The 13169-nt window shown below is 43.2% G+C and overlaps 1 protein-coding gene across 2 annotated transcripts in view; it reads left to right on the forward strand.

The window, feature by feature from the left end:
• Positions 1 to 5518: 5518 nt before the first annotated feature.
• KCNN2 (potassium calcium-activated channel subfamily N member 2) overlaps positions 5519 to 13169 on the forward strand; it is a 295300-nt gene continuing 287649 nt past the window's right edge. For both annotated transcript variants that reach the window (XM_073624634.1, XM_073624635.1), the window contains exons 1-2: positions 5519 to 6520; positions 10002 to 10097. In XM_073624634.1, the coding sequence (XP_073480735.1) occupies positions 5534 to 6520; positions 10002 to 10097 (1083 nt within the window). In that variant the 5' untranslated portion in view covers positions 5519 to 5533. The remainder of the gene's footprint in view (positions 6521 to 10001; positions 10098 to 13169) is intronic.

Genomic DNA, 13169 nt, shown 5'->3' on the forward strand with positions numbered 1-13169 from the left:
AGGGATGTGAAACTGGAATTGTAGAAACTCTTTGCTCTCATGCTCCTTCATTAGATAAAGAAATTAGATGTCAGTCACAGCAGTGGGGGATGTGGGGACACAAACTTATTTGTGTCCTTTTTTATCTTACTAAAAAAGATAAGGGGATTGCTCAGAAACTGGATTAACTTTTCGTGGCAAGATTTAGCACAGATGACTTGACAGCCTCTGGTGTACCAGGTAGAAGTCTTCATTAAAAAAATGTTTTTTCAGGTTTACATTCACCTTAAGATTTCCCCCCTCAGTTTTCACCTGGTAATCTGACCAGTAACACACCTCATTAGAGTGTCCCCACTCTAGATGAAGGAGCACCTTTGGACAGCAGCGCTGTCAGTCTGGGGAAGGGGAGTGTTAGATGGACTAGTCTATTTTTTCCATTCAACCCGCTGGAACCAGGCCATGTTGTGTTTGTCTATGGAAGCACACAGCCCAGTTCTTAAGCACGCCCACACAGGTACCCCCTCAGTTATGAGGACGCTCGCAGGAAGAAGGAGCAGAGTGTGCAAGGGACACCAGAAGAGGAGGTTCGGGACATCTCTGTGCAATACCACTGAACAGAGCAGGTATGTATAACATGTTTATTATTTTAAGACAAAATAAATGTGTACTTTGAGGCCCGGTTCACACCTACAGTATGCATTTCTTGGTGCTTTTTGCAACACACTACAGTCTATTTAACATGGTTTCCTGTGGGGCACGTTGACATCTGTGCTTTTTTCAGCCACTGAATTTGTTAAAAGGGTCAGGGACTTTTTGAAATACAAAACGGTGCTTTTTTTGGTTCAATAAACTTCAATGGAGACACTGAAGAAAAGCATGTAGTGTGTTTTTTGTGCTTTTTTGATGCGTTTTGAATCTGCCCAACAACAAACTGGCTAAAAAAAAGCATAAAAGCACAAAACGCACCAAAAAAAAAAAAAGTCAAAACCCTGTGTGCAAAAAGCACTGCAGAAACAAATGGAAAGCAAACTGCATAGGTGTGAACCAGGCCTGACAATTGCTTCAACCACTTCAGCCCCGGAAGGATTTACCCACTTCCTGACCAGGCCATTGTTTGCGATACGGCACTGCATCGCTTTAACTGACAATTGGGCTATAAACAAGTGACAATTTTGAAAAGGGAAGGGGTTAACACCAGGGGCGATCAAAGGGTTAAATGTTCACTAGGGAGGTGCTTTCTAACTGTGGGGGCAGGGGACTGACAGGGAGTACAGAGAGATCTCTGTCCCTAATCACTAGAAACAGACGATCACTCTGAACTCCCCTGACAGAACAGGGATCTGCTTTGTTTACACTGGCAGATCCCCGTTCTGCCTCTCTGTGGAGTGATCGTGGGTGGCTGGTGGAGATCAAATCCGCTGGACCCGCTGATTGGCTCCCCCACTAGCCCACAGATTGCCGTGTACGCAGCCGACGTACACCCACGGCGATTCACGCAGCCGAGCCAGTATAACTGGCAGCTGGTTGGCAAGCGGTTAAAGTGGCTGTAAACTGATTCATGAAATCTGACCTGGGCACATGTATCTGTAGTGTTTTCTTATCTATCTCCAAAGACAAGTTCTCCAACAACCGAGATAAAACCAGCCTGAAATTTGTGTCGGGGTGGGTGGTATATATTGATTAGCAGAGAGTCGGTCTGTTCACAGCACATTCCTTCGTTCCTCTGCCTATGTGGAGGGGGTGTGTGCCTTTCCTCCAATCAGCTGTCACACAGTGTATGCCAAGACTTCACTTCCAGTGCTGAACAGGAAGAGAAAATCTGTAACACGATGCTCACTTACTTTCTAAAGAATATAGAAAGATGATGAAGATGCAGATATACATGTAAAACTTATGTAGGGAGATTTGTTTCATCTCTGTGTATCATCTGAGGCTGTTCAATTCACTGGGTATAGGAGAGGGTTTACATCCACTTTAAGGGAAAACAAAAAAAAATTACCTTTTAGCAGAACTAAACCTTCCAATTTTTTTAGCCAAGGAAGCTGTCATCTTAACCTCTGTTTGAGCTTCAACTGCCATGGTGCTGCACATGTGATCAGTTATGACACCAGCCATTTGATGGTTTGACAGTTTGGTTAAGAGCACAAGCATATGTGACAGTTAGCATTCCTGTAATTCCATGAATGTAACTTATTTTTGAATCTGTTAAATTGATGGCTTGAGTTAAATTGTACTATCACTTTAAATGTATGCACAGCATGCTAAGAGCATATGATTCTGGGATCTAACACAGACTGATGATCACCCATAGTTCAGGGATAACATTGTAACATTTTTGTAAGGCTCCATGCACACTGGCAGGTTTTTTTAAGCTCCTAGAAGCTAAATAATGTTATCCTATGTGCCCATGCACACTATTTTAGACTATTGGCATGTTTTAAACTTCAGCATCTAGGAGCAGAAAAAAAAAAGTTTTTGTAGAGTTTTTGGAGCGTTTTTCCATGAAAAAAAAAATGCTAGTGTGCATGGAGCCTAAAAGTAATATTTGAGGAGAAGACAGGATCCTATCACATGGATAGAACTGTAAATGTATGTTCTAATGGAAATCTTTATGAATGCAATCAGGAGCTTTACTGAATGTATGCTACCAGAAGACATGTCACCTTATTCTGATCTCATCACATAGATAGAACTGTAAATGTACACTAAATTACCAAAAGTATTGGTACGCCTGCCTTTACATGCACATGAAATTTTATAGCATCCCAGTCTTAGTCTGTAGGTTTCAATATTGAGTTGGTCCACCCTTTGCAGCTATAACAGCCTCAACTCTTCTGGGAAGGCTGCCCACAAGTTTTGGGAGTGTGTCTTTGGGAATGTTTGACCAGTCTTCCAGAAGCCCATTTGTGAGGTCAGGCACTGATGTGGATGAGAAGGCCTGGCTCGCAGTCTCCGCTCTAATTCATCCCAAAGGTGTTCTATCTGGTTGAGGTTAGAACTCTGTGCAGGCCAGTCAAGTTCCTCCATCCAAAATTCACTCATCCACGTCTTTATGGACCTTGCTTTGTGCACTGGTCCAAATCATTTGGTGGAGGGGGGGGGTTATGGTGGGTTGTTTTTAAGAGGTTGGGCTTTTGGACAATTTCATGCTCCCAACATTTTGGGAATAATGTGGGGGTGGCCCCTTCCTGTTCCAACATGACTGCACACCAGTGCACAAAGCAAGGTCCACAAAGACATGGATGAGCGAGTTTGGGGTGGAGGAACTTGAGTGGCCTGCAAAGAGTCCTGACCTCAATCCAATAGAACACCTTTGGGATGAATTAGAGCTGAGACTGTGAGCCAGGCCTTCTCATCCAACATCAGTGCCTGACCTCACAAATGCACTTCTGGAAGAATGGGTAAATATTCCCATAGACACACTCCTAAACCTTGTGGACAGCCTTCCTAGAAGAGCTGAAGCTGTTTTAGTTGCAAAGGGTGGGCCATCTCAATATTGAACCCTACAGACTAAGACTGGGAAGCCATCAAAGTTTATGTGCGTGTAAAGGCAGGCGTACCAATACTTTTGGTAATATAGTACAAGTATATAGTAAAAAGTTCCCACGCTTGTAAAAGCAGGTGTCCCAATACTTTTGGCAATATAGTTTTTTTTGAATCTGTTAAATTGATGGGTTCAGTTCTGCTTTACTATCACTTCAAATGTTTGCACAGCATATGATTCTGGGATCTAACATAGACTGATCACCTATAGTTCAGGGAACTCCTGTTGGGGATAACATTGTAAGATTTCTCTACGGCTCCATGCACACTGGCATTTTTTTAAGCTCCTGGAAGCTATTATTAGCATTTTTTTCTTCTAGAAGCTAAATAGTGTTATCTTATGATGTGTCCATGCACACTACTTTAGACTTTAATAATTGTTTGAGCTTCAGGATATAGGAGCAGAAAAAAAATGTTTTCGTAGAGTTTTCTGGAGCATTTTTCAAGCAGAAAAAAACACTGAACGCTCCTAAATGCTACTTAAATGCCCCAAACAGCTTCTTTTTTTTTTTTCATGTACGCTAAAAAACACTAATAAAATGCCAATACTCCAAAAAGCTTCTAAAAGCTACTAAAACGCTACTACAAGCCAGTACGAAAACGCTAATATCAGCATTTTTCACGCGTCGTTTTTTTTCTAGCATATGTGGAGCTTATAAAAAACTAGTGTGCATGGAGCCTAAAAGTAATATTTGAGGAGAAGACAGGATCCTATCACATGGATAGAACTATAAATGTATGTTCTAATGGAGATCTATATGAATGCAATCAGGATCTTTACTGAATGAATGCTACAGCTACACAATGACATGTCATCGTATTCTGATCCCATCACATGGATAGAACTATAAAAAATGTATATTTTAATGGAGATCTATATGAATGCAATCAGGATCTTTACTGAACGAATGCTACCAGAAGACATGTCACCGTATTCTGATCCCATCACATGGATAGAACTATAAATGTATGTGGAGATCTATATAAATGCAATCGGCATCTTTGCTAAAAAAAACACAAGTCACTGTATATTTCTGATCCCATCACATGTATGGATCTGTATTGGAGGTTCTAGTGAAGATCTGCATAAATGCAATCTGGATCTTTGCTGAATGAATACTACACAATGACATGTCACCATATTTCTGATCCCATCACATGGATAGAAATATAAATGTATGTTCTAATGGAGATCTATATGAATGTAATCAGGATCTTTACTGAATGAATGCTACACAATGACATGTCACCATATTTATAAACCCATCACATGGATAGAACTATACATGTATGTTCTAATGGAGATCTATATGAATGTAATCAGAACATTTGCTGAATGAATACTACACAATGACATGTCACCATATTTCTGATCCCATCACATGGATAGAAATATAAATGTATGTTCTAATGGAGATCTATATGAATGTAATCAGGATCTTTACTGAATGAATGCTACACAATGACATGTCACCTTATTTCTGATCCCATCACATGGATAGAACTATACATGTATGTTCTAATGGAGATCTATATGAATGTAATCAGAACATTTGCTGAATGAATACTACACAATGACATGTCACCTTATTTCTGATCCCATCACATGGATCTGTAGTGGGGGTTCTGCATGAATGCAATCAGATGAGATCTTTATAAATACTGTCAATGGCAGGTTTGACTAGTGTGACGTTTGTATGTAAAGCCTATACATGTAGTATGAAGCCCCGAGGTGATGATGAATGTAGATGATCGGTTTGTCCGGTACTAATGTCCTCTGTGTCTGATCTCTTCCAGGTGTCCTCACTATGAAGACTGTGCCCTCCCGGTCCATGAGTAGCCAGGATCCTCCACGTCCCGGTCCTGGGTGCAGGCAGAGCCGATGATGAGCCGGTCACACACGTGCTGGGGTTCCTCCCCGGCTCCTCGTCCCAGCTCCGGATCGCACTGAAGGCAGCCGCGCTCCTCACACACCAGCTGCAGCCGGAGTCCCCGCCCAGGCGCTGACGTCATGCCCGTTGTTTTGGTCCGCCCGACCAATCGGACGCTTCGGCTGGATTCTACGGGAGCCGAGATGGGCCGTTCCTCCGGAGCTGAGGAGGACTTCCCCATCCCTGGCAGAGCGCAGTGCGCCGGGTCGTCAGCCTGGCGGTCCTCCTGCAGCTTTAACAGCCCTGACATGGAAACATCGCTGCAGTTCCAGCACGGCTTCTTCCCCGAGCAGCCGCCGCCTCCTCCTCCTCCTCCTCCGCCTCAGCAGTACAGTCCGGACGAGCAGCTCTTCTTCCAGCAGCAGGACGGTCCGTGCCTCCGGTGCAACAGCTGCTCGTTCCACCACGGCGGGGACAACCTCCCCCTTCTCCGCACTTCATCCCCCGTCCCCGCCGGCGCCTTCCGCACCTCGCCGCTGTCCTCCGCCTCCTCCCGGCAGGGCAGCCAGCTGAACGTGAGCGAGTTGACGCCTTCCAGCCATGCCAGTTCGTCCAGAGCCCCGCACCACCCGCCTCCTCCACCCCACTACCAGCAGTGCCACAGCCGTCAGCAGGCGAGCCCCAGCATCAGCGGCGGCAACGACCAACGCCGGGAGAGTAACCCGTTCACGGAAATAGCCATGAGCAGCTGCAGGTACAACGGAGGCGTCATGAGACCCCTGAGCAACCTCAGCGCGTCCCGCAGGAACCTTCATGAACTCGACTCCGAGTCCCAACCCCTACAACCCATCTCCTCCGCCACCCCCGCCTCCGCGCCCGAGATCGTCGTCTCCAAACCCGAGCACAACTCCAACAACCTGGTCCCCTACAGCGGAGCCTCACCCTCCACCTCCGCGGGGAACAAGTCCGGCAAGAAGAAGAACCAGAACATCGGCTACAAGCTCGGTCACCGCAGGGCGCTCTTCGAGAAGCGCAAGAGGCTCAGCGACTACGCGCTCATCTTCGGCATGTTCGGCATCGTAGTCATGGTCATTGAGACCGAACTGTCCTGGGGAGCCTATGACAAGGTGAGCCGGGGAGGGGGATACATGGCCCCCTGTCCTTGTCATCACTCCCTGGGCAACTTCTACAACTTTGCATGAGGACCTCACCCTTCATGACCACCAGCATGCAGCCAGTGAAAGTCTATCTTATAGGATACTGACAGTGTGGATGAAGCAGGAAACTACTTCTGATCACCCCCTACCCCTCCTCCACCCTTGTATTCCTCTATGGAAAATCTCAGGGGACTTTGTAAAGACTGACCGATCTTGTTAGTTTGTGTGCTTGTGATACAACTGTCACCAGCCTGTAGACAGTGAAAGTCTAAATGTATTGGATGCTGACAGTGTGGATGAAGCAGGAAACCCCTGATCACCCCCCTCCATCCATGTATCCTCCTATGGACATTCTGAGGGGACTTTGTAAAGACTGACCGATCTTGTTAGTTTGTGTGCTTGTGATACAACTGACATGAGCTTGTAGCCAGTGAAAGTCTAAATTTATTGGATGCTGACAGTGTGGATGAAGCAGGAAACCCCTGATCAGCCCTCCCCCTCCACCCTTGTATTCCCCTATGGAAAATCTCAGGGGACTTTGTAAAGACTGACCAATCTTGTTAGTGTGTGCACTTGTTATAAAGTGATAAAGCTGTCACCAGCATGCAGCCAGTGAAAGTCTATCTTATTGGATGCTGATACTATGGATGAAGCAGGGAACTCCTTCTGATCACCTCCCTCCCCCCTCCACCCTTGTATTCCTCTATGGGAAATCTCAGGGGACTTTGTAAAGACTAACGATCTTGTTAGTTTGTGTGCTTGTGATACAACTGTCACCAGCATGTAGCCGGTGAAAGTCTAAATTTATTGGATGCTGACAGTATGGATGAAGCAGGAAACTCCTGATCAGCCCCTCCCCCCTCCACCCTTGTATTCCCCTATGGAAATTCTGAGGGGACTTTTTAAAGACTGACCAACCTTGTTAGTATGTGTGCTTGTAATAAAGCTGTCACCAGCATGCAGCCAGTGAAAGTCTATCTTATTGGATGGTGATACTGTGCATATAGCAGGAAACTCATGATCAATCAGCCCCTTGTATTACTGTATGGAAAATCTGAGTGGACTTTGTAAAAAGTGACTGGTCTTATTTGTTTGTGCGCTTGTGATAAAGCTGTCTCCAGCATGTAGCCAGTGAAAGTCCATCTTTTAGGATGCTGATAGTGTGGATGAAGCAGTAGACTCCTTTAAAATCAGTCACCCCCCCACCTTCTCACCAGCATGTAGCCTATTTTATATCATCTTAATGCATTTAATACTAAGGAATGCAGAAGGGTTGGTCAGACAGCACTTTGTAAAGAAGCATTACTGGACTTGGTGTGTCCCTGTGATATAACCATCACCAGCATGCAGCCAGTGAAAGTCTATCTTATATCGTCTGAATGCTTTTAATACTAGACTGGGCTGCTATGGAAAAAGAGTGACTGATCTTGTTTGTGCGCCCCTAGGATACAGCTGTCATCAACATGTAGCCAACGAAAGTCTATCTTATATCATCTGGATGCATTTAATACTAAGGAATGCAGAAGGGTTGATCAGACAGCGCTTTGTAAAGAGACAGGGGGACGTATTGGTGTGTCCTTGTGATATAACTATTACCAGCATGCAGCCAGTGAAAGTTTATTTTATATCATCTGACTACACTATGGAGTGCAGGAAGGTTGATCACACAGCACTTTGTAAAGCAGCAGTGGGACGTTTTTTCCATTTGATGCAGCTGTCACCCGCATGCAGACAGTGAAATCCCATTTTATACAATCTGAATAGTGTGACTTACTGGCTGGACTCCAGACCCTTCTGATCAATCGCCCCTTTGTATTCCTCTCTAAAAACAGCACATTGTAAGAGGCAATGTGAGGGGGGGGGGTGGCCGAACGTGTCTCTTTGATACAGTTGCCCCCAGTATGCAGCTTGTGAAAGTTTATTTAATATAATCCAGAGGGCTGATGGGGTGGCTGTACCAGGCTGTGTTCATAAGAAGTACATGAAGCTCTGCCAGTGCCTTCTGACTAGTCACCTTCTTGTATTCCTCTTTGCAAGAGGCAGTGTGGGGGTGGCTGAACTTGTTTCTTAGATAGAGTTGCCCCCAGCATGCAACCAGTGAAAGTTTCTTTTCTATAATCTGTATAGAGTGCTGATAGTGTGACTAAACCAGGCTGTGCTCCCATGAAGTGCCTTCTGACCGATCACCTCCTGTATTCCTCTCTGACAGCACTTTGTAAGAGGCAGTGTAGGAAGTGGATAAACTTGTTACACACTATACAACTTGTGTTAGATTTCCTTTAGATTTACCTTCAACTACAGTATGTAGTGCAAAGGCCTGCCTGACTGCATACAAATTGGAAGTGTTTAGGTGTGACCATATATTATATGGTTTTGGTATCTCTTAAAAAAACTAAAGAAAGTTTTATAGTGTGTATCCAGCTTTAGATACAATTGTCCCCCAGCATGCAGCCAGTGAAAGTGTTTTGTATGATCTGAGCAGAGTGCTGATAGAGTGACTAAACCAGGCTTTGCTCCTACAAAGTGCCTTCTGACCAACCACCCCTTGTATTTCTCTCTGACAGCACTTTGTAAGGAGGAGTGTAGGAAGTGGATTAACTTGTCTCTTTGATTCAATTGTCCCCAGCATGCAGCCAGTGAAAGTGTGTTTTGTATGTTTGATCAAAGTGCTGATAGTGTGATTGCACCATGCTGTGCTCCCATGAAGTGCCTGCTGATCAGTCCCTGTCTCTGTAGATGGAAGAGTGTGTGTGTGTCAGTGTGTGTGTCCCTGTGATACAGTTGCCCCCAGCCTGCTGACAGTGACATTGTGTTTTGTATGATCTGAGCAGTGTGCTGACAGTGCATGTGACTGCACCAGGCTGTGCTCCTCTGAAGTGCCTGCTGATCAACCCCTCTCTCTGTAGGGCGGCTGGGTGTGAAGTGTGTATGTGTCCCTGTGGTACAATTGCCCCAGCATGCAGCCAGTGAAAGTGTGTTTTGTATGATCTGAGCAGAATACTGATAGTGTGACTGCACCAGGCTGTGCTCCTATGAAGTGCCTTCTGACCAACCATCCCCTGTATTCCTCTCTGACAGCACTTTGTAAGGGGCAGTGTAGGAAGTGGATGAACTTGTTTCTTAGATGTAATTGCCCCCACAATGCAGCCAGTGAAAGTGTGTTTTGTATGATCTAAGCAGAGTGCTGATAGAGTGATTGCACCAGGCTATGCTCCCATAAAGTGTCTCCTGATCAGTCCCTGTCTCTGTAGGAGGCAGGGTGTGAAGTATGTGTGTCCCTGTGATACAGTTTCCCTGACAGCTGCCCTTTCCCTGTAGCATTGCACCCAGGAGGGTAGTCCCAGCTGCAGGCAATCTATTCCCATGTATGAGTCGGAAGTATAGTAAGTTGCCCTCACTGCCAGCTTGCTGTGTCTTGTCCCTGTCATACTGACACGTGTTTCTGTTGCAGGGATCGCTCTACTCATTAGCCCTAAAATGCCTTATAAGCCTGTCCACGATCATCCTGCTGGGTCTCATTATTGTATACCACGCCAGGGAAATCCAGGTAAAGCGCTTTGTTCCCCTCTCCTGTGTCTAGTAATGTGTACACCACCTTGTGTATATTCCTAGGGGAAGTCATTGTCTTGGCATTGGATACAATGAAATAGTCTGATAGTGTCATCTAGGACATTCCATGTGTGTGTCCTCCCTGGGATCTATCACCCAGCGGGGGGACTGTGGGCGGCCCTGGCTCATGCCTGCAAAGTTTATGTATAGCTTACACCCGGTCACCTTTATATAACGCGGATTGTATGGTACATCGCAGCCTGTCAGTTTGTGTGATTCCACAAGCAGTGTGTGCTCCCTGCCGGGTGAACACTGTTCATGCACGATGTGTCATTAATTCGCCTTTGTTTCAGGGGAAAGACTTATTTATTTGACAGATAAATCATTGTATCTGGGGCTCAGAGCTTGGCTGAAAGCATGTGCTGCTGTACATCCGCATCTCCTAAATGTGTGTGTGTGTGTATATCAATGTGATCACTGAGATGTATATACAATGTGATCACTTACATGTATATACAATGTGATCACTTAGATGTATATACAATGTGATCACTGAGATGTATATACAATGTGATCACTTAGATGTATATCAATGTGATCACTTACATGTATATGCAATGTGAACATTTAGATGTGTGTGTATATACAATGTGATCACTTAGATGTATATACAATGTGATCACTTAGATGTATATACAATGTGATCACTTACATGTATATACAATGTGATCACTTACATGTATATACAATGTGATCACTGAGATGCATATAAAATATGATCACTTAGATGTATATCAATGTGATCACTTAGATGTATATCAGTGTGATCACTCAGATGTATATACAATGTGATCACTTAGATGTATATACAATGTGATCACTTAGATGTATACATACAGTGAGATCACTAAGATGTGTGTGTATATATAGTGTAATCACTCAGATGTGTATATATAAAATGTGATCACTAAGATGTGTGTGTGTATATATAATGTGATCACTTAGATGTATACATACAGTGTGATCACTAAGATGTGTGTATATACAATGTGATAACCTAGATGTATACATACAATATGATCATGTAGGTGTATATATAAAATGTGATCACTTAGTTGAATGTGTATGTACTATAGAGCTGCATGATTCTGGCCAAAATGGGAATCGCAATTTTTTTGCTTAGAATAAAAAGATCACGATTCTCTCACAATTCTCACGGCGTAAAATCTTTCACATTATACAAAATAAATTGGGCTAACTTTACTGGTTAGTTTTTTTTTAATTCATTAAAGTGTTATTGTTTCACAAAAAATTGCATTTGAACGACTGCTGCGCAACAACCACCATTTTATTCTCTAGGGTCTCTACTAATATATATATATATATATATATATATATATATATATATATATATATAATGTTTGGGGTTTCTAAGTATTTTCTAGCAAAAAAAAAATCATTTTAACTTGAAACCAACAAATGTCAGAAAAAAGGTTTAGTGTTTAAGTGGTTAAACTTCCCTCATTTACACACCAAAGTGTATTCCTTTGATCTAAAGAACAAATTGTTACAATGTTTATACTTAAGTTCCACTGCTAAAGAATGTTGTGATTCTTGGCAGACTGCCCGTATTTTTCTTCTTTCTTTTGAAGGCTATCGGCTTTAGCAGAGCAGGGAGAATTCTCTGCATAGAAAGAATCATACTTTGTCAAGATCACAACCGGAAACAATCGATAACTATTCTTAACGATTAATGGCGGGAAAAAAAATGATAACTATTCTTAACGATTAATGGTGCAGCTCTAATGTACTATGTGGTCACTTAGATGTAGGTGTTTATGCAATGTGGTTATTTAGATGTATCTCTTTATACGGTTTGATTGCTTAGATGCATGTAAATATACAATGTAATCACTTAGATGTACATGTATAAGCAATGTGATTATTTGGATGTATGTGTGCATATAATATATGATCACTCAGATGTACCTGTATATACAATGTGAGATGTGAAGGGCACGCTGCGATGGGGATACTACATGTGTGCTGGAGTAACAATCTGATCACGTGCTGCACACTTTACAGCCTGAAATAGCAGTCTGCTGACTGATTCCTACTGCTGGTAAAGAGAGTACACACAGTGCTTATGAAGAGTACATAAGACCTTATTTTAGTCAATGTCAATTACATTGGAACATGTACTGGGTAGTCTTCTCAAACCAATAGTTGTATACTGTTGTGTGACCGATGCTTGGTGTAAGATCCTTGTTAGTCTTGTTGCTGATTTTAGTGATCCTATAGTGGGGATTTCATTTTGATAATTATGGATAGATGGAGGTGGAAGCATGTCACTAAATTGTATGCAATACAATCCGAATTGGGAATTAAGAATATATATGTATATATATTTTTCTAAATCTCTTTAATTGCAAACCTATATATCACTGTGTATATATTCCAATCGTATATAATCCAGTGGAGTCAGGTGGAAGTAAGGTGTCTGTACTGGGAATACAGAACGCAGTGTGTAAATATGTAGAGGCGGAATAGAGGTGGTTTTGGGTTTCCATATTCTGTCACATTGGGGAAGATGTATGAAATAGTCATTTCCTTCCATTGCCCATCAAGTGATATTTAATAATGAAGACTGTAAGAGAGTGAAGTACATGTATGACTTGTACAATGAGGGGAGAAAAGTCGGATTTGTGGTCCTCTTCTGGGGGTTCCTCGTACAGTTGCCGCTTATGACATGATGATGGTTGCTGACTGATAAATGTATTCCTAAAATCCCAGCTAAGAAGAAGTTTATCCGGCGACACCTTGTATTCCTTCTTGTATCCCAGACACAATAATCGTTGAGATTACACAGAGAATGTATGGGGATCTCATCCAGAGAGATCACACAGAATAAGGAGCCTCTGTAATCTGGACACATTGACCTATATTGGTCTACATTACAGAACGATTTACCGAGCACAAGGTCACACTTTATACTGCAGTTTGATGAGCTGGTGGAGAATAGTGTGAATAGTCGGAATGCCTGCACAGCATTGCTTTGATTGCTTTCCTA

The sequence above is a fragment of the Aquarana catesbeiana genome, linkage group LG01 (assembly GCF_042186555.1).
Source record: "Aquarana catesbeiana isolate 2022-GZ linkage group LG01, ASM4218655v1, whole genome shotgun sequence".
Taxonomy (NCBI): Eukaryota; Metazoa; Chordata; class Amphibia; order Anura; family Ranidae; genus Aquarana; species Aquarana catesbeiana.